At 51.1% G+C, this 18,129-nt stretch overlaps 1 protein-coding gene across 1 annotated transcript; it reads left to right on the top strand.

Annotated features, from left to right (window-relative positions):
• Nucleotides 1–4,072: 4,072 nt before the first annotated feature.
• Nucleotides 4,073–17,862, top strand: NFAM1 (NFAT activating protein with ITAM motif 1). Its single transcript, XM_010160279.1, has 6 exons — nucleotides 4,073–4,127; nucleotides 6,198–6,539; nucleotides 7,516–7,625; nucleotides 9,950–10,057; nucleotides 14,589–14,675; nucleotides 17,803–17,862. The coding sequence occupies exons 1-6, from the start codon at nucleotides 4,073–4,075 to the stop codon at nucleotides 17,860–17,862; spliced, it is 762 nt and encodes a 253-aa protein (XP_010158581.1).
• Nucleotides 17,863–18,129: the final 267 nt, after the last annotated feature.

The following is an 18,129-nucleotide window of genomic DNA, read 5'->3' as shown; positions in this document are numbered from 1 at the left end:
AAAGTTTTGGCCTCCTTGCTCGAGTGGATGAAACGCGGCCCGCTCTGCTGTCAGCAGGCCAGCTCCCGCCCCGCCTCTGCCCCGGGCCCGGCCAGGCGGACGTTCCGTTGGAAGGTGTCAGGCTGAGGAGGCAAGGGAGTGCTTCCAGGCCAAGTCCCGCTGCCCCTGGCTTGCCACCCCGGAGCCTGGGAAGGGGAGCCGCGGGGGAACGCCGCGAGGTTGAGGCGTCGGGCCCCGCCCAGGAGCACGTGTGATGGTAATTTAGTCCCCGGGAATCTTTCCAGTAGATGAAGAGAAAAAGAGCAGAAGCAGGGTGATGTCTGAGGCAGCCTCGTTTTGCTGGTGAAAGGGAATTGTAAAAGTGCCCTCTCCCTTCCCCACGGTAGTGTCGACACCTTTCTTTTTCTGGTTTCCCCTCGAGTCGTTGATTGTTCTCTTCCCTAGAGCAGTTCAGCGGGTGGAAACGTAGCGAGGGCATTGGCAGCTTTTACCTTGGCATCATCCAGCCCTGCTGAGAGGCACTCGACACACAACAGCGGTAAAAATGCTGGCAGAGGTAACGGCCCCGCTCGTGCTGGCTTTCCCATCGCTCCCGCCGCCAGACGGAGGGAAGCCGTACGCTGCCGAGGCTGGGGTTAGAGGAGTCAAAGAGATTGTGAATCCTCAGAGGCGTGCGTGTTGCCGCTGGCTGGCTTTCAGCGATGGGGGATTGAGCTGGGCTCTGACAAGGCAGCAAATCCGGAGCTGCCGAGCTGGGGAATGCTCTGAAGCGCTCTCTGCAATCGGGCTCGTTGAGCTGCTGCAGCTCTTCTCTGCGCCAAGCGGTGTTTCTCTTTTGGATGGTTGTGGCGTTAAACGCTTCAGCAATAAAGAGGCTTTGTTGTGGTCTCTGCAGCATTGCTTTTGCCTTGGCTAGCAGCAGCCTTTTTGTTTGAATAAATGCCTTCTCTGGATTTGGCTGTGGGGGCATGTGGGGGCACGTGTGTGTGCCTTTCCTTGTGGGTGTACATTGGACACAGCTGTGAACAGGCAATTCTGGTAGGTTCATGCCTTGCCCAAACTTGTTGTTGTTTGTGCGTGCCAGAACACTGTGCTTTTCCTCACAGTTGGGTATGCTGGCCACTGTCGCAGGCTTTTAACAGCGCTTGAGTGAAATTAATGGCTGCTTTCCAGCTACAAGCAGAAAATGTTGCTAGCACCTGGCTCAATCCTGTATTTAGTCTTGGGAAGTCATGGGCATTCGCTGCACCAAAGGCAGGACCAGGCCATACAGATCCTGGCTGGTCTGTGCTGTGGAGGGGCTGCAGCCGGACAGCAGCGGCCTCCCCGTCGTGCTGCAGGGACCAGCTCACACACAGCAGTGTTCTGTATAATGCATGAGTGAAGGTCATACAATGACCTGTTCCTTTGGAGCTTTGTAATGTATTTCCTTTGGCACAGGTATCCGGGTTAGTTCCACCTAAGTTTCAGGGGGATCAGTTCAAGCCCGCTACAGGCTGGTAATAGAAACACAAAACTCTCCAGCTTTTCCTCATCTTCCTCCCGTTTATATCTCCAGGGTTAAAACCCAGTCCAGAATCCCCAGACCAAATTGAATTAGAATTTAACATTCAAAGATTCAGGCTCCCTTTGGGCTCTAAGGAACAGAATGTCATCCTGTCTCGCAGTTAATAGCTGCTGGGTAGTCGTTTCAAAGCCATTTCTTTTCAGCGAGCTCTACCATAGCAAATTCCAGCAGTGAATGTATTTCTGGCCTGGCCGTGCCTCTAATCCCACAGCTGAGTCTTACGTGTGATCTCCTTTGAAATGCTAGATCTATATATATTTTTTTCTTTAAATTCCAGACAGCGATATTTCTAGGACTTGGCATTTAGAGGGGCAACAGGGTAGTTTAGAGGGAGAGAAGGGAAAGGACGGAAGGAGGATGTTGACCTAGCAGCCCTACAAACCTACCGGACTTAATCCACTTATCTCTCTGAATTCCTGAAGCAGATAAATGCTGATAACAGTTAAAACACATCACTGACAGGAGCAGCATGTTCTGTCCTCTAGAAATACATCAGTGCTGGAAATTGCAAAGCTGTGCGCTACCATGGGGATGAGTGTGATATAAGAGCCGAGGAAGCCCTCTGTTCAGCAGTTCTTCCGCAGAAGGGTAGGAAGCCCCTTGCCCCCTTCTCCCTCCCTGCCTCAACTACCTCAAGATGCCGTTCAGGCCTGAGAAACGCTGCCAAGCACTGTTGTAACCCCACAGCCCCCCAGTGCCACAGCTGCCTGATCTGTACCTACATATCTGCAATACCAAGTGGGCCCCAAGTGTCTTGTTACTGCTCTTGATTGTCCTTGCTGCTTAGCGTTAAGACCTGCAAGGAGCGGTTTCCAGCTGAGACCAGCCCCGCGCAGCTCACGTCAGTGTGTCTTGGGGAGAGGAGTTGGTTTTGGCTAATCTGAGCTAAACCTTCCCTGGAGGAGTGCAGCTGCTGCACCAGCCTTGCAGAGCCACACAAAGCCACTTGCTTCTCTCTCCAGCTGTCGGGGCTCTCAGCAAGGTACCAGAGCCGTCCCCAGGCTCGGGGGGCCACAACGGCCGCAGCTGCGTGCTGCCCCCTGTGTCAAGACCCCTTCCTGAGGACCTGTCCCAGGCCGAACAGGAGGAAAAATGCTGTAAAGCAAAGGTTGCTTTGGGGCAAAGCTCGCTCCTACGAACTCTGGAGGATTGAAACAACCAGCAGAAAGAGATTTCGACTACGCGCAGTTTACAAGCTCATTTACCTTCTTGGGTCTTTCTCAGCACGGCCACCAGTCTCCACAGCCCAGCACCACGTGCGAGCAGGCGCCCTTGAAATTGCAGCAAGGTGCTTTCTTGTGGAGGGTGCCAGCGCCTCAGCAGAAGTGTGAAAGGAGGAAGCTGCCTAGAGAGAAGTGAAGACCTCTCAGACATCAGGGTGATTTTTTTGAGTTGGGCGCTGCTCAGCTGTTGCATTGCAGATGTCTTAGCTTAAAACAAGCTTTCGTCAAAATCAAAGACTTTTCATGAGTATAGGCAGCAGGATCCTCCCACAAAGAGGTGGTCGTCTTCTTCCAAGGGCTCTCCTTAGCTTGCTTGCCTGCACTGCGAAGCTGATTCAGAGCCAGCATCCTGTGGATCTGAAACACTGCAGCCGTTAGGGCTGAATCCGCTGTCTGGTTGTTCGCACTTCTGGAATACGAGTGCCCTCCCCCACAGTGGCCTAGTGGAGGAGTTGGCTGTGGACGGGAGTTCTGTGCAGTCAGGAGGACAGCGGAGCCGTTCCTCTGTATCACCTGCTGGCGTGGGAACTTCTTTTTCATGTTGAAGGCAAAACATGTGATCCCACACTGGAGTGTTCACATAAAGGAGTTTGATGGTGCTGCTCTGCCCTGTGCCCACACCCTTGACGCTGCTCAGTAGCTGCCCCATGTGAAGAAAGCACTCAATTGTGATAAAGTAAGGTGCACTTATTCCCAAATCTGGATGGTCTGTGCAATGAGGTAATCAGGAATAGCTGTTTCAAAACAACTGTGTAAACAAAGCCTTGCAGAATTATGGTAAAAATCCCACTGTGCCACTTACAAACTTGCCCATTGCTCCAGAGTCAGTTGAATCACTCGCTGAATTTGACCTGGCTGCGATCTGCATCAGGCCAAGCACTTTTTTTCCCATATTCCAACACAGGGCTTCGGTCACTGTGGGAGGTGACAAAGTTTTCTTTAAGTGGGCGTGATTTTTTGTGGTCATCAGGAGACAGCTCTGTGCGTTAAAGAGCTTATGGTCTCATCTTTGGACACCCCCTGGTACGTGTGACACCGTCAGTAGTACAGAGAAATGAACCCGGGCGCGGGGAGGAGTCTGCCTGAAAAGCAGAAGAGCCTGCATCTGCCAGGAACGGCTTGCCAAAAGCAGTGTGTGCCCATCCTGCCCCTCCCTTCACAAACCCGGGGGGGTGACACACCAACCAGCTGCTCGGGAGTGGAAATACCTGACAAACCCCCATCTCTCCTGCCTTTTGGAGCTTCGTGTGTGGTTGCCTTTTTACAGCCTTTGACCCCCGTTATGGCCTCTAATCTAAAAGTCATCTTCCTCTTTCTTTGGTTGCTTCAGCGTGGAGGTAAAGACCCGTTTTTTTATTCCTTTTGTTTACTCTCACGTTTGTTCATATTAGAGCATTTCCAGCTGTTATCTTTTGCTAATTTCCAGAGATCCCCTCTAGGAATTTGCACACTGCTGCTATTTCTGTCTTTTTAAGCATTTCAAAGCTGAGATAGAGAATCCTCAAGAAAGGGGGAACATGGGAGGAGGGTTAGATAACCTAAATAAAATGGTTTGCCTTTTTCCCTGGTACGTGTTTCTCAAGCTTATGGCTCCTGGGATACTGTAAGAAGATGGATCTCTCCCCTGTTTTGTTACAGCAGTGCTTTGCCATGTCCCGTATAGAAACTGCATTCATGTGTGTTCTGCTGGGTGGAGATGAGAAAAATGATGAATGATTTTAGAAGAGAAGGCCTAGAAGAGACCACTGGGGTTATCACTTCGCCAGTGTCTGCAGGATTTTCTGTTGCTGCCTTTCCGTACTGTTGTATCTGGTGTACACAGGCCGGCGTGCTCACAGCAGAGCACATCCCTTAGGGCTGTCCTGTATCTCAGTCGCGTTTACAGCTAAGCACCTTTTTCTGCTCTTCCTTACTCGCAGGCTATTGTCCCTGGCTGTGTCATTGGTAGAGGGTTTTCCTTAGCAGATCTTACTTCCCAATGGTCCTTCCTGGCCAGTGACCATGCCCTCCCTCCGTTATTGTCCCCCACAAGGCTTTCGCAGTGCTCAGCAGTCAGCAGTGCTAAGTCCGAGTTGCCTTTTCCGACGCCGAGTCCCGCTGTGCTGCTGTTGTGATGCAGCACTAGGGCATGATGACAGGAAAGCGAGCCAGGCTGTGCTCTGGGACAGCTTTAATGCCTGTTATGAGCCTGTTCATAGATGCAGAACCCCAGGGAATCCCATCAAAAGCGTGAGTGGAAAAGCCTGCCCATCCCCTACTTTCTCTCTCTGTTTTTTCCCCCTTTCTACTTTCATGTCTCCGAAAGAAGCCTTCATTTTTTAAGACGACTTGTAAGTTTCCAGTTCCCTTTTTTAAAGACGAGGATGGTTTGCACAGGCCTCCTCTCAAGTTGCTTCCTATGCGGTGTTACGTCATCAGCCAAACAAATAGATCAGGAGACTGCCTGACCTTAAACCCAGCTATGGCTGGGAAGCCAAAGAGGTCCTGTACCCCAGGCTCCTGACTAGCCCGTGGCTCACTCTTAGCTTTTACATTTTTGTATGAAACCAAACAGGGAGCGAATTGTGGTGTGGTTCCCCATCTGCACTTATTCTTCTAACTCCTAACATCCCTGTGTACTGAATTGCAGCGACGGATTGCTTTAGCAGCCCTGTCTGTAAGGAGGAGGCGCATGAAGGGCATGATCCCCCGTCTCTGTGCCTGAGATACTGTCACGTACTGGTACTTAAGATCTGCAGCCTCCTGCAGATAGTTCACGTATCTAGCATCCAGTCTTGTGCTTTGCCGCCCATTCATGGCAGCAAAAAGTCGGAGCGATTAAGCTGTGTCTTATTTCTCATTGCCCCAGTGCTGGCCCCCGTGCAGAACGTGCAATTTCCTTCCTCGCTCGTGCTTCAGAAATACGCAGTCCCACTGATAACACCTGCTTGCGTACAGCACCTTCCCCGGTGCCGAGTCATCACGTGGACATGTGTAGGTGCCCAAGCAGAGGTTTCTAACTCAGGAGTTTCAGGAGATCTCCAGCTTGTGTTTGTCTTGGAAAACCACTTGCTGTTCATCCGCTGTAAATATGGTCTCACACCACTGCAAAATCAGTTCACTTCCTGCTTAATTTCCTGTCTCTCTGTGTGCTGGCGTTGTACGGAGGAGCTCACGAGGGAAAAAGGGGAAGGCTGTGAATGCAATGGTCTATCGCAGATCACACAGCAGTTACCTAAGAGATGTGACAGATCACACGGGGCACATGCTCGGAATCACTCTGTTTCTGACCAGCGCCAACACTGCGTGATACAGGTGTGCTTCCTGACATACGGTTGTTTTCACTCTGTGATCCTGTCTTTGGGGCAGCAGTCCTCTCCTGACTGAAAGTGATGTTAGGTGGCTGCTAACAATTATTACCCTTACAGGGGGGCATGTCGATGTGCAGCAGGAACCTCCGATCCAGGTTGCACTGCTCGAGGAAAAAACATCCATCCCCTGTAAGGTCTCCTTCCCTTACATGCTGGAATACACCAATTTTTCAATCTTCTATTACTGGATTAATTCACTGGACCAGAAAACATACATCTCTAGTAGGAAGAATGTCCATATATCCATCCCTCCTGGAAAAGAGAGTAAGACTGCTACCATACATTACAACCTCAGTATCACGCTACACAAAAACACCTTTTCTACTGGAACATACTACTGCAAAGTCAAATGGAATGACGTCCAGAAAATGGGAAAGGGAGTGTTTGTCCTTGCTAGAGGTAAGTGAGCAACCAGAAAGGAGGGGCAGGCAGTTAAAAATCAGCTGGATCTGGCTACAAAAAGATGATCTTTGTGCTTCTTTTCCTCTACCCAAACACGCTATGAAGTCAGGGGGGGAATAATACCTTATGCCCAATACTTGAGGCCATCAGAGTTGAATGTGCGTTACATGCATGTTCCTCATGCACGGACAGGGACATGAAGGTGCAGTAATTTTTATCTGCCCTGCCACAGCCTCCTGGGAAGAGCAAGCTTAATGTCAGGGTCTAACTAGGGAGCCTGGGTGCTGGGTTGGAGCGTGCTTTTAGGTGTCAGCGTTCAGGAGACAGGTTTGGCCTTTAGAAGTGTGACGGAGATGACTGAACACAAGGTCAGTGGTTAGGGTGCTCGCCGTAAAGCTCACCGTGCTTTTCCATCTGGCACAAGGGGTTGGTTGTTCCCTTAACGTGCAGACTGGAAAGTAAGGGAGAGCTTCAGGTCATGATAAGAGGGATGTGACAGAAAAGTGATAAGGACATGCACGCTGCTGACTGGCTGGATTTGCATTACTGAATGCTGGATATGAAAAACTTCTTAGAAGGCGTAAATGCAAAGAGCTGTGATGAGGGAGCTTTGTTACGCTGGTCAGAGGATGCCTACAGTGCCCACCCTGCTAGTTTGTGTGGCCTGTGTGCTTTCCACAATTTGTCTTTCTGCCCCTATCACTAAAGACCTCTGCCAGCCTCTACCTACCATCTTGCAGTTATGCCACCTCCATCTAATCTACATGAAGTGCAGCTGCTTATGTCCTGTCTCTTCGCATGATTCTGCAGCTGCACCCTGCCCTCTGTTCAGTCAGACTAGGTTTAGAAGGGTGTGTGCATCTGTGCCACTGTATTCTGCCCTGCTTCTGCATTTTAGCTCTCTCAAGGCTCTTTCCAGAGTTGAAAGTGCAGCACACTCTCACGCTGTGAATCTTTTCCTTCTTTCTTACAGGCACAGGGTATGTAGAGACCTCTGATGGGTGGGAAATCCTCGTTACCTTTACTGCTCTTCTTGCTGCTCTGAGCATCACCGCAACCGCTCTGCTTCTGTGGAAAAGAAAGGCAAGTTACAACCAAATAAAAAGCAATACCTGACACAACCCATTCTAGAAATTTATTTCACTTGCTTCTAACTTGGCTGGATTGGAAGTCCCCATGCTGAAATTTTCCATGCTGGGCGTCTGCCTCAGGTTTATTTTTTTAAGTTCAGACTTTCTGGAAAAAAGAAAAAAAAATATGGGAAAGACAAAAAGGGTCATTGATTTGTCCATTAAAGAAATTCTGGTAATCAGTTTGACTCCGGCATGCCCTGCTTTAGAGCAAGGATCTGGCGCAGGGCAAGAAGTCACTCTAGCAGTGTGCTGGCCCTCAGAATATTCAAGGAGATGTGGCTGTGTGACGGGTTTTTGGAAAATTGCAGTTTGTCCGTGCTCGGTCGTGGCTCTTGTCAGTTCGGCAGCTCAGCTGCCTGACGGGGCCCCTGTGAGGCTGCCCTTCCACACGGTGCCAAGCAGACAGGTAACGTCCCGTGCAAGTCCGCTGCAGCCCAGATGAGTGAGAGGGGAAGGTCAGGACGAGGAACCCAAGGAAGCCTGTGTGGAAGTGCCAACTAATTGGAAAAAAAAGAGAGAGAGACAAGGACCTGAGGAGCAACCTGCTTTAGTTCGCTCAGCTTTGAGCAGAGGGGGATTGGACTATACAATCTCCAGAGCCACCTTCCAGCAGCAGCAATTCTGTGAGGCTGGAAGAAGGGGCCTTGGGAGGGAAACTGGGACTGGAATCCAGAGGGAGAAAGCACTGGAGCTTGGAGGAGGGTGTTAAGATGGGGCTGACAGGGCCCTTCAGGTGAGCAGACAAGTGGCACAGGTTGGGACCAGCTGGGTAAGGAAGTGAAAGCTGAGGCCAAAGGGGAAACCAGGAGCAGGGAAGAAAGGATGTAGAGAGTAGGAGAAGAAAAACCAAAAGGAGGGCTGAAAGATCTGGATGAGACAGGAACCCTGTGGAAAAAACCTTTGGAGTTGTGATACTGGAATTGCTGTTGTTTGGGGAAAACCTACTGCTCCTAGTACTGCCACCCTCAGGCATGCAGAACAGCATCCTCTGCATTCTTCCAGAGGTCTCAAGGCTGGCTTAAAAAACCCTGACATCTTTTACAGTGTGATCTGGGGATTGTTGCAGAGTATCCCCCATATTTACTCTTGCAACTTGCCCTCTGCCACCGTGACAGCAGACTCTCTGCACACATTGTTATGTGGGGGCTGTGCTTCTGGTACAGTCCTGTGACTCCAAGGAGCATCAGGCTCCAGCGCACACAGTCAGAGAGCATGAGGTTGGAAACGGAACGGCAGCAGTCGGCAGGGCTGCTAATCTCGTGAGGCTTACCTCGCCGGCAGTCTGATGGAGGGGGAAGGCGTGTAAGCGGCAGAGTGACTAGGCTGGAGACAGGCCCCCATCTCTGCTTGCCTAGACAGTGTCTCCATGGGGATGAGGAGAGAGGCATTGTCACGACTTGCTGATTGGCATCTCCAGGTTTTGGGGTGGGCCAGCAAGTCTCAGACCTGCAGGCTCTCCTTGGGGCCCAAAGAGTTTGTGCAGTCGTAACATTTGCCCTCCTGCAGAACCCAGCCCGTAATTCTCACCACAGCTTGCTCAGACCTGCTGGTTTAAAAATGTTTATCTTTAAGAGAAGCTATTTAGCATCCTCCTTAGTTACTAATGGACTGGAAAGCAGTTCATCGGTTTCATGTGATGTGAATATAATCATCCCACTTCTTTCCGAATTAGAACAGAGATACTTAGCAAAGCCTTCGCCTTTCCTGCCTCCTCTCTTGCTTGCTGAGCAGGGCTAACCCTTATCTGTGCACGAATGGAGCATGTTCAAGGAGAACTCATCCAATGCAAGAAACGTTTCAGAGGAAGAGACCTTCCTTCCAACTCCATGCTAGACTTGCACACTATGTGTCATCATTAATGGTCATCTGGTGCTCTTCTCTAGACTGTGTGTGTTAGCAAAAGCTTCCTAGCCAAATCCTGACAAAAGCCACTGCATTGTGCCTCGCTGAAATTCCCACACGCACTTTGAAGGGGGCCCTGCTTTACTTCCTGGCCTACAGCACTGTTGTGTGCTGTTAAATACTTACACCCTCCATCCAGCTAAGTTTCAGTGGTGGAAGTGATTTCTGTGTGTGCACAGAGCCCAGTTCTCCTTTTCACTGCTCCGGCTTAAAGCATCAGACTCCTCTGTTTCACCCTGTGGCGAGGAAGGGGACTGGCCACATCATGCAGAGGGTGTGGAAGCACTCAAGGGGTGCGCGAGGCTTTGACACGACATTGGTGTCCACTTCATCTTTGGGGAGATGTGTAATTTTGTGCCTTGTTGTCAGCAGGTGGTGTGCCCTAGAAGGAACCAGCTCAATTTCCTGAGACAGAAGGTGGAAACGCAGTCCCCTTCAGCCGGCCCACCTCCACCACCGCCACCACCTCCTGTCTATGACGTGAGTATCAGAATAATCACCCTCCGTCCTTTCTGTCCACATCACAGTCCAACTCTGCCTTTCCCTGCCCTGGTACAGACACCACCAGTACCACGATGCGAAACATGAGCAGTACCTGCATACCAGCCTGGTACTGGTGACCTTGCTCCTGTGCTCTGCCCTGCTTAGCTTCTCTCGGGACTGTGCATGTTGCGTGTCTCCATCCTGCTCCCACTCGTGCCCCTCCAGTGCCAAAGCCATGCATGGTGCCCCGCTGGGCAGCACCCTTCCCTCTGCCAGCAGTGTGGCAGCACAGAGTAGCAAGTGTGGGGCCAGAGAGGGCTCCTGATGCAGAAGTCAGGAAGGAAGAGGGGATCTCAGCCCCACTGTGTACTGTGGAGTGTCTCAAGGACATGCCCTCCCCCGCTGGAGAATGACAGCTCAGGGAAGGGGCAGAGAGAAGTGCTCCCCACAACCACCCCAGCAGTTCAGAGCTCCTGCTGTGACACCTTCACCCGTGTCAGTGTCACGGACCACTGCAGTCCTGAGCAGGCTGACTAGCTCTCGGCGGGAAAAGGGCAGGAAGAAAGTGACGGGAGTCTCTTTTTTGGAACATCTCCCTTTTGCATAGGAACTCCTTTTTCCACTTCCCAAACTGGGGAATGCCAACTGCTCGCACTCCCTGAGCCCAGTAGTGGCAGCGTCATAAGTAATGGGATTGAAGTGGCTCTCCTGAAATATCAGGCCAGACCTCAGCTACCCCAAGTAACCATGACCCCTAATCCCATTTACAATCCATCCAGCTCCATTTTAAAGGGATTTCTTTTCCTCCTTTTACTCCTATGGGAGGGCTCTTCCACTCAGAAGGGAAGGCGTTTTTTTCCCCATGACCTGTGGGACAAACAAGAAGGAATAAAATGAAAGTGAGTAGAGAAGGATATTGCCTGAATATTAGGAAACCTTTCTGACTGCGAGGTCTGTAAGGGCTGGAATAGTCTCTCCAAGGAAAACCCGTAAGCTCTGCTGCATGAATCATTTAAACTAAACAAAATGAAGCTCTGGAGAATGTACTACAGAGAGGAGCAAAGCTCTGCCAGGGAGGCAGGAGACCTGACAGCGGGTAGATATGTAAAAGAGGATGGGCCTGCTCCCTTCTCGTTCTCACTTGGTGGGTGGGGGACACTGGCGGCCCTTCCATCTCTGGGGTAGAGATTTAAAAGGAAGCACTACATATTCTGTGTGATATGTTTATTCTGGGCAAAAGCAATGCTTTGGGTAAAGGAGGTTGCAGGTTATAAACCTTTTCATTTGTATCAAGTAATTTCTTTTTAATTCGGGCTTATAAAAATCCGAATGGGTAGTTGCCTGCTGAAGTGGATGATTTCTGCAAGGAGACAAAAAAAAAATCAAATCCATTTCTCGCTCAGTCGGCCTCGTCATGCATCCTTAGCTCCATCTTAATTACATGTTTCATCATGTTGTTCTGTTCAGGAGGCCCCACTAAGGCTAATACAGCAAGGCAGCAGAGCCAGCCTTAGGCACACGCAGTCCCAGGAGCTGTATGGGCCCCTGTGCTTGCGGGAGCCCGATGGACCTGGCCCAGCTGGCCTTCCCGCAAAGCCTGTCCACCACACACCGGCTGTGCGGGGACCTTAGCCAGCCCGGCGTGCGGGGCGGGCGGCTCAGCCCTCTTTGGCAGACCTGCCAGCAGCCTCCAACCATCTCCTGCGTGCTGGGGGGTAGCCGATGCCCACTGGAGGGTACGTTACCGTGGAGCAGCTGCTGCGGGATGACTGGTTCGGGCATGAAGCAGCAGCTCCCACAGACACCACGGGTGGTGAGAGCAGGGCTGCGAAGTGCGGAGGGGGAAGCATAGGGCTGTCAGGTGTGACAAGGAAGTTAATGGGGAAGAGAGGGTGAGAATCCTGGGACGGAGATGCTGCATTGGACAGGCCCTTGGGACAGGTGAGGGGAGTGGAATGTTGACAAACCTTATTTCCTTTGAAAGATGACTCTGGTGCCCCACTGCTAAATTTTGCTGTGACTCTGCATGGTGTAAACCCAGCGCTGCAAACTGTGTTTGAAATTCGGTGTGCTGTGAAAATCTGTTGGTGTCAAATGGGGTGTTGAACACTCAGTGCTTAATTCATGGGGAGGGCAGAAAATCTGTGGTTGGCACTGGGGGAAGCTAAGGCAAGGGAAAGGGAAGGTCAAGGGAGAAGTGACTCCAGGTGATGAGATAAAGAAGGAGGTCAGGGATTAGGGGACGGGACAGGAGGTCAACATGTGCCAGATGTGCTATCTGGGTGGGAAAGCAAGAGCTCAGAGGCTGGAAGAAATTGGGTCAGGGAACCACGGTGTTCTTGCAGGCCTGGACCTGGGAGCAGAAGCAACAGGAGGCAGCACTGGACATCAAAGTAAAGGCTTCAAGTGGCTGGTGCAGCTCATTAAACGCTCTGTGTCATCCTGCACAGCAGCAAGGCTCACCCCTGTCACGGGAAGGGTCCTAGCACGCCTTCTGCAATAACATCCTTAGGAGCACATGCCTTCCCCACTGGCTCTGCCAGGTGCCACCAGTTACCTTGTAGTCTCCGGGGTGGGTGTATGCAGTGAAAAGCAGCCGGTAGCAAAAAACCCGGGTAATAAGGGTGCAGCTGGGTACCCACTTTGTTCCTACTACACTGCCAGGTGTTCCTTGACCTCTTTGTCTTCCTGCAGTCCCGGAGCAGCTCTATCTCACTGCACTGCTCAGAGCCAAACCTGGCTTTTCCTGTCTCCCAGCTTAGCTCCCTAGTTAACTAGCAGCTGGGAAATACCCATCTGAGGGACTTGCTTCATCTGCTTTACACTTCAAACAAGCTTTTTTGAGAAGCAAACAGAACTCCTGTGGTGCAGGCAGGTTCCAGAGCACAGGAGCTTTTTCCTGGTGGGAGGGAGACAAGGAGACTGCTTGAAGATGGGAAGGCATCTGCCAGCAGGGAGGAGAGAGGCCTGTGTGTCTCCACTGTGACAGTAGCAGGTGGTCAGTGACCAAGTAAAAGTAATTAATTTGCAAATGGTGGTTGGAGACACCAGCTTTCCACTGGCCAGCAACGGAGCAGCATTGTCAACAGCCTCATGGGAAGAGGGAGAGAGTCTTTTTGAGATGTTAAGCTTCAGACTAGAGCAGTGAAAAAGGCCACCTGTCCTGCCAAGGGGACGCGGAGCCAGGCTGCTGGGAGCACAGCACGTGGGACGAGGTCCTCACTGCGAGCATCACACAGAGAATTGACAATGAGGATGGGGAAATGGGATTTTCTGTGTGCGCACGTGCACATGTGAATAGTTGGGAATGTCTGTGTAGGCAAGTGTGTTGTTGGGAGTGGGAAGCAGACAGGTGAAATAATTTGTTGCAGGAGGAGTGGGAATGGGAGAGCCGTGTGGTGCTCCGTTTATTGCAGCCCTCTCTTGTCCGAGTGCCTGTTTTGTTCCAAGTCCCGCTCCCAAATGCTGTTCCTTTATCATCTGGTCCTGTTCAAACCACCGTCCTGCTGGCCATGATCCCAAAAGGTGCCGAGCGTTTGTAACTCCGGATGAAATGTCGGTGGTTCAGGTGACTGGCAGCCCCAGAATCAAGCCCCCCCTGTTTCACTCGTCCCTTGCAGGGCGCCTGGCTCCCTTTGCAGTCTCTCCACTAATACCATCTGCCCCTCTTGCGGCCGAAGCTCCTCCCATCTTCCTGTTGCCAGAGAAACAGCCACCTTGGCAACCTGCTGTCATCCTTGAAACACACATGGAAAAGTCCTCCTGATTGTTATGTTTGATCCTTCAGGCAGATCTGGAACATCACTCAAACTGACACGCATCTCCTGTGACACGATTACCTGTGGGACCAGCGGGTGCATGTAGGGAGTGTGTGTGTGTTTCTCCGTGTAGCTGTGTGGGACCATGGGCCTGGGAGTGTATCGATTTTTTTTTTTAATTATTCTTTGCTCACTCTAAGAAGAAAAGAGAGTTCTGGCTTGGAAAAAAAACCAGACAACAAATAGAAATCATGCCAATATAGGGTTTCCCATTTTCAACAGCCCCCATGCTTCAGGCCTTCAGCCTCGCCCCTCTTCTCACCTTTGTGTGCCCAGAATGACCATGAGCAAGAACTTGTGGGTGTCAGGCACCTAAACAGTCCTGGGCAATGCAGAATGCTATCCGTTACTTGTGGTCCACAATATCCTTTCAAGTGGCAGAGGGGTCGTCATTCGACATTCTGAGACAATTCGGAGCGGAGGGAGGCAGGAACATGGGCATTCTTCTCCACTGCCTTACACAGGGTAAGTAATGTCAAAGCCAGCCTCTGTGAGCCTGAAAAAGGAAGATGATGCAGCTGCACTGTAGAGATTTCAAGGGAAAATCTTCTGTTCGCCCAAGTTCAAGTCAGGAACTTCAAAATTTTGGAGATGGCAGGGGTTCCTAAAAAATATCAGGCACGAGATGGGGAACAATATGGTAGGCAATTAGTTGTCTCAAACCTGAGTAATTTATTTGACTCCTACTCTCTTCTCTCTTCCCTGTGCAGTGCCTGGATTTGCAGCAAGTTGAGGTCTACTCTACCCTCGAGAATAACACCAACAACCCACCACCCAGAACGAGTACTCCAGGGAAGGTAAGGGTTGGGGCCCTGTTCTTGGAGAGTTCGCTTACACACTGGGCAGCTGCAGAAAGAAAACCCGCACAGTCGCCATGGCCCCAGCAGGCAGTAAGTGTGCCCGCTCTTTCCCCGCTTCCAGTCCCACCAAAAGGGAACACGGGACTTGGCATCCACTCACCAGCTGGGCTTCACATGTAGCCTGTCTTCCCTCTTCCAGCAGAACCCTTGCTCCTGCAGCGCTACCAGCTCTGGCAGTCCTGGTTTCATGCAGGTGCTTTGCTGTAGGACGTACCCCGAAAGGCACTGAGGGGGTTGGTGTTGCTGCTCTCTCTGAATAGGACAGACATTCATGGAGAGCTGGCCAGTTGCTGGCCCCCACTGTTGCCCTTTCCAAATAGTTTATGCAGCTGAGAAGTCCTCCCGGGTAGAGGAATCTGTAGAGGGCAGATCCTGGACATGGTTTGCTCTCACTGGCATTGAGCACCTGAGAGCCATTGCGTGGGAGCAGAAGCTAAGATGGTCTGAACAGAGACTGGGGCTGATGCAGTCTGTCAGCTCTGGGGCTCAGGAAAAGGCGGTGTGGGTACATTTTGGGCTTGGATCTTCTTGCTGGGCTAGGAGTTAGGAGTTAGAGACAAGGAACTAAATTCACTCATAGTGAAAGTAGCTGCAGCTCGGAACAGGCAGGTGCAGATCAGCTGTGAGGGCCATGTGAAGCAGACCAGAGGCCTGCACAACCCTCTGCCCTGCCTTTGGCAGGCATCAGCTGCTTCACAGGCGAAACTTGCATCAGGCACCCCAGGGAACTTTTCCTTCAACAGAACTTTGTTTTTCTTTACCCCTCCAGACCTCTTATCTGCTTAAAATATATATATTCACTCTTCTAATGTTGGAAAATGTTCCTGAAAAGTGTCTCCAGCCTCCTCCCACTGCTGTCCTCTTGGGGAGAGTTCCCCAGGTTAACTGACTGTGCAGCTTCAGTTGGCACCATCCCTCTGTTTCAGGCAGGACAGTGTTTCCAGTGTCTGAGGCATTTTCATAACCCCCACCACTTAGGAAAAGGTGGTCTAAAATCAAGCGGCCCACTCTGCCAGAGCTACTTGCCATGTGCTCTGATCCCAAGGCCACTGGCCTCCTGCAGTTACTGCTGTGTCATAACAAAGGCAGTGACAGACCATTGAGGGCAAGGGTGGGCTATTTAATACAGGCTGGTTTATACCCCAGTGCATCATATGCACTGGAATCACAGAATCATAGAATCTTTTAGGTTGGAAAAGACCTTTAAGATCATCAATTCCAACTTTTAAGCTAGCACTGCTAATACCATCACTAAACCATGTCCTTCAGCACCTTGTCAGCACATCTCTTAAATCCCTCCGGGGATGGTGACTCAACCACCTCCCTGGGCAGCCCGCTACAATGCCTGACAGCCCTTTCAGTGAAGAACTTAGCCTAATATCCAATCTAAACCTCCCCTGGCACAACTTGAGGCCATTTCCTCTTGTCCTGTCACTTGTCACTTGGGAGAAGAGACCAAAATCCACTTCTCGTCACCCTCCTTTCAGGTAGCTGTAGAGAGTGATAAGGTCTCCCCTCAGCCTCCTCTTCTCCAGGCTGAACACCCCCAGCTCCCTCAGCCGCTCCTCACAGGACTTGTGCGCCAGACCCTTCCCCAGCTCCGTTCCCTTCTCTGGACACACTCCAGCCCCTCAGTGTCCTTCTTGTAGTGAGAGGGCCAAAACCGAACACAGGATTCGAGGTGCAGCCTCACTAGTGCCGAGAATAGCATCCTTGGTTTTGTGTTCTTGATGCATTTTGAATTACTTGGGTAGGGAGAACAGCAGGTCTTGATCGCTCTTCCCTGTCCTATTTATTCTTCTGTGTACCTTTATCAGCTGCCCCCTTTGAAATGATCTGGTCTGGGTGATGAGATGCAGTTTATGCTGGTTTTTTCCCTGCTGTGGAACTGTCTGGGCTGTGCTCACACCACTCAACCGCTGCTTTGGGGAGGAGCGGCTCCGTAACAGAGAGCAGGAGGAAAGCAACAAAACAAGAGCAAAGGAGCGTCTGTGTGCAAGCATGTCTGGTGCAGGCAGTCTCTGCCAGGGCCGGGTAGAGGTCGAAGCAGAGATGGGAGAAACAAAGGAGAAGAAAGCAAGGAGAGGGAATGGGACGGGCTCTCACGCCAACAGCAGACACCACCATGTCCTCAGTTCTCGTGCTGGTCAGAAGGAAGGGAATTGTGGGCAGCATGGCCCCAGTATCTCTGCACAGGAGAATTTGGCTGTGCTTTCCACTACTGTTGCAAGCACGTGGATCAGCTTCCCTTGCAGTCATCCTGGGCTGTGACCATCTGGGAGACTTGTGGGTCAGCGGGTTAGGGCTGCGGGTGGGAGCTGGGATTGCTGAATGGTGGCTGAGACTCTGCTGCGGAGGGTGCAGGACAGCCCTTGCTGCGGGATGCTGCACATGGAGGGGGAGCTGTGAAGGGAAGTGGGGCAGAGAGCCCCTGAAACAAGAGCGTGTGCATGCTGTCACGCTGGAGTGTCAGCCAGCTTGGGTAGCGAGGGGTTAATCCCGCATGCTTTGGAGGTGCCTGCACTCAGCACTTTTGAAAAACGTTTGCCTTTGGTGGTGGCAACAGAGAAAATGCTAGTGTAGGTAGGGCTTCAGTCACCCGGTGGCATTTCAGCGCCGTGCTGTGTAACCTTGCTTACAGCAGGCCTGTGCCACACAGCGCTTAAAATATCAGTCTGTCAGCACCTTGTCTACGCAAGGAACGGTTGTGAGGAATAGACTCAACTGTTGAAGAAACAGGATTGAGGAGGTCAGGGAATTCCTCCTTCACAGACTCCAAAGTGATTTATTTTTTTACCAAGTCCAATTTTCCCTCCTCTCCCTGTCTGACAGCTTTTTGGGGGAAGAGAGACAAGTAAAGGAGGCATCTTTATCCCTTGGGCTGGATTAGTCACGTTCGTCTCTGGCAGAGCAACATTCCTCACTGTAGCGGCTTCCGTTTCAGCGGATCACTTATAGCCATTTCTAACAGAACAAACGTCAGGGTCTGCTTATTAAGAATTAATTCATCTTCTGTTGAATAATTTCCCTCAATTTCTTTTTTCTCCTTTTCATCATTCTGCAGTCACCAAAGAAGCAGGCAACTCTGGAAGAATCCTCTGATACACTGTATGAGAATATCTAGGGGAAAATCTGACCCTAGGTGGACCAGACATCTTTCTGTACCGCAGAACTTGTCTCTTACATCCCAAGTCCTCTGCAGAGATGACTTCAGGGCACAACTATGAGGTACTTGTGAACTGGCTCCTCCTAAACTGCCCTTCATTAACAACAGAATGCATCTGTTCAAATCCCACCGGGCTCAATCTGCATTGATGCAGCAAAGCTATTTTGCAGCAAAGCCGTTTGATGCAAAAGAAAAGCTGCTTTTGTCAAGCTCTTACCTTAGAAA

The sequence above is a fragment of the Eurypyga helias genome, unplaced genomic scaffold, assembly GCF_000690775.1.
Source record: "Eurypyga helias isolate BGI_N326 unplaced genomic scaffold, ASM69077v1 scaffold18171, whole genome shotgun sequence".
Classification (NCBI taxonomy): Eukaryota; Metazoa; Chordata; class Aves; order Eurypygiformes; family Eurypygidae; genus Eurypyga; species Eurypyga helias.
Note: the sequence above shows the minus strand (reverse complement) of the source record. Positions and strands in the feature narration are given on the sequence as shown.

What these genes read in the sequence shown, in the direction of transcription:
- NFAM1 (XM_010160279.1), top strand. Translation starts at nt 4,073, where the DNA reads ATGGCCTCTAATCTAAAAGTCATCTTCCTCTTTCTTTGGTTGCTTCAG. An exon ending in TGCTTCTGTGGAAAAGAAAG is followed by an intron (nt 7,626 to 9,949) that starts GCAAGTTACAAC and finishes TGTTGTCAGCAG; the next exon opens with GTGGTGTGCCCTAGAAGGAA. An exon ending in CACCACCTCCTGTCTATGAC is followed by an intron (nt 10,058 to 14,588) that starts GTGAGTATCAGA and finishes TTCCCTGTGCAG; the next exon opens with TGCCTGGATTTGCAGCAAGT.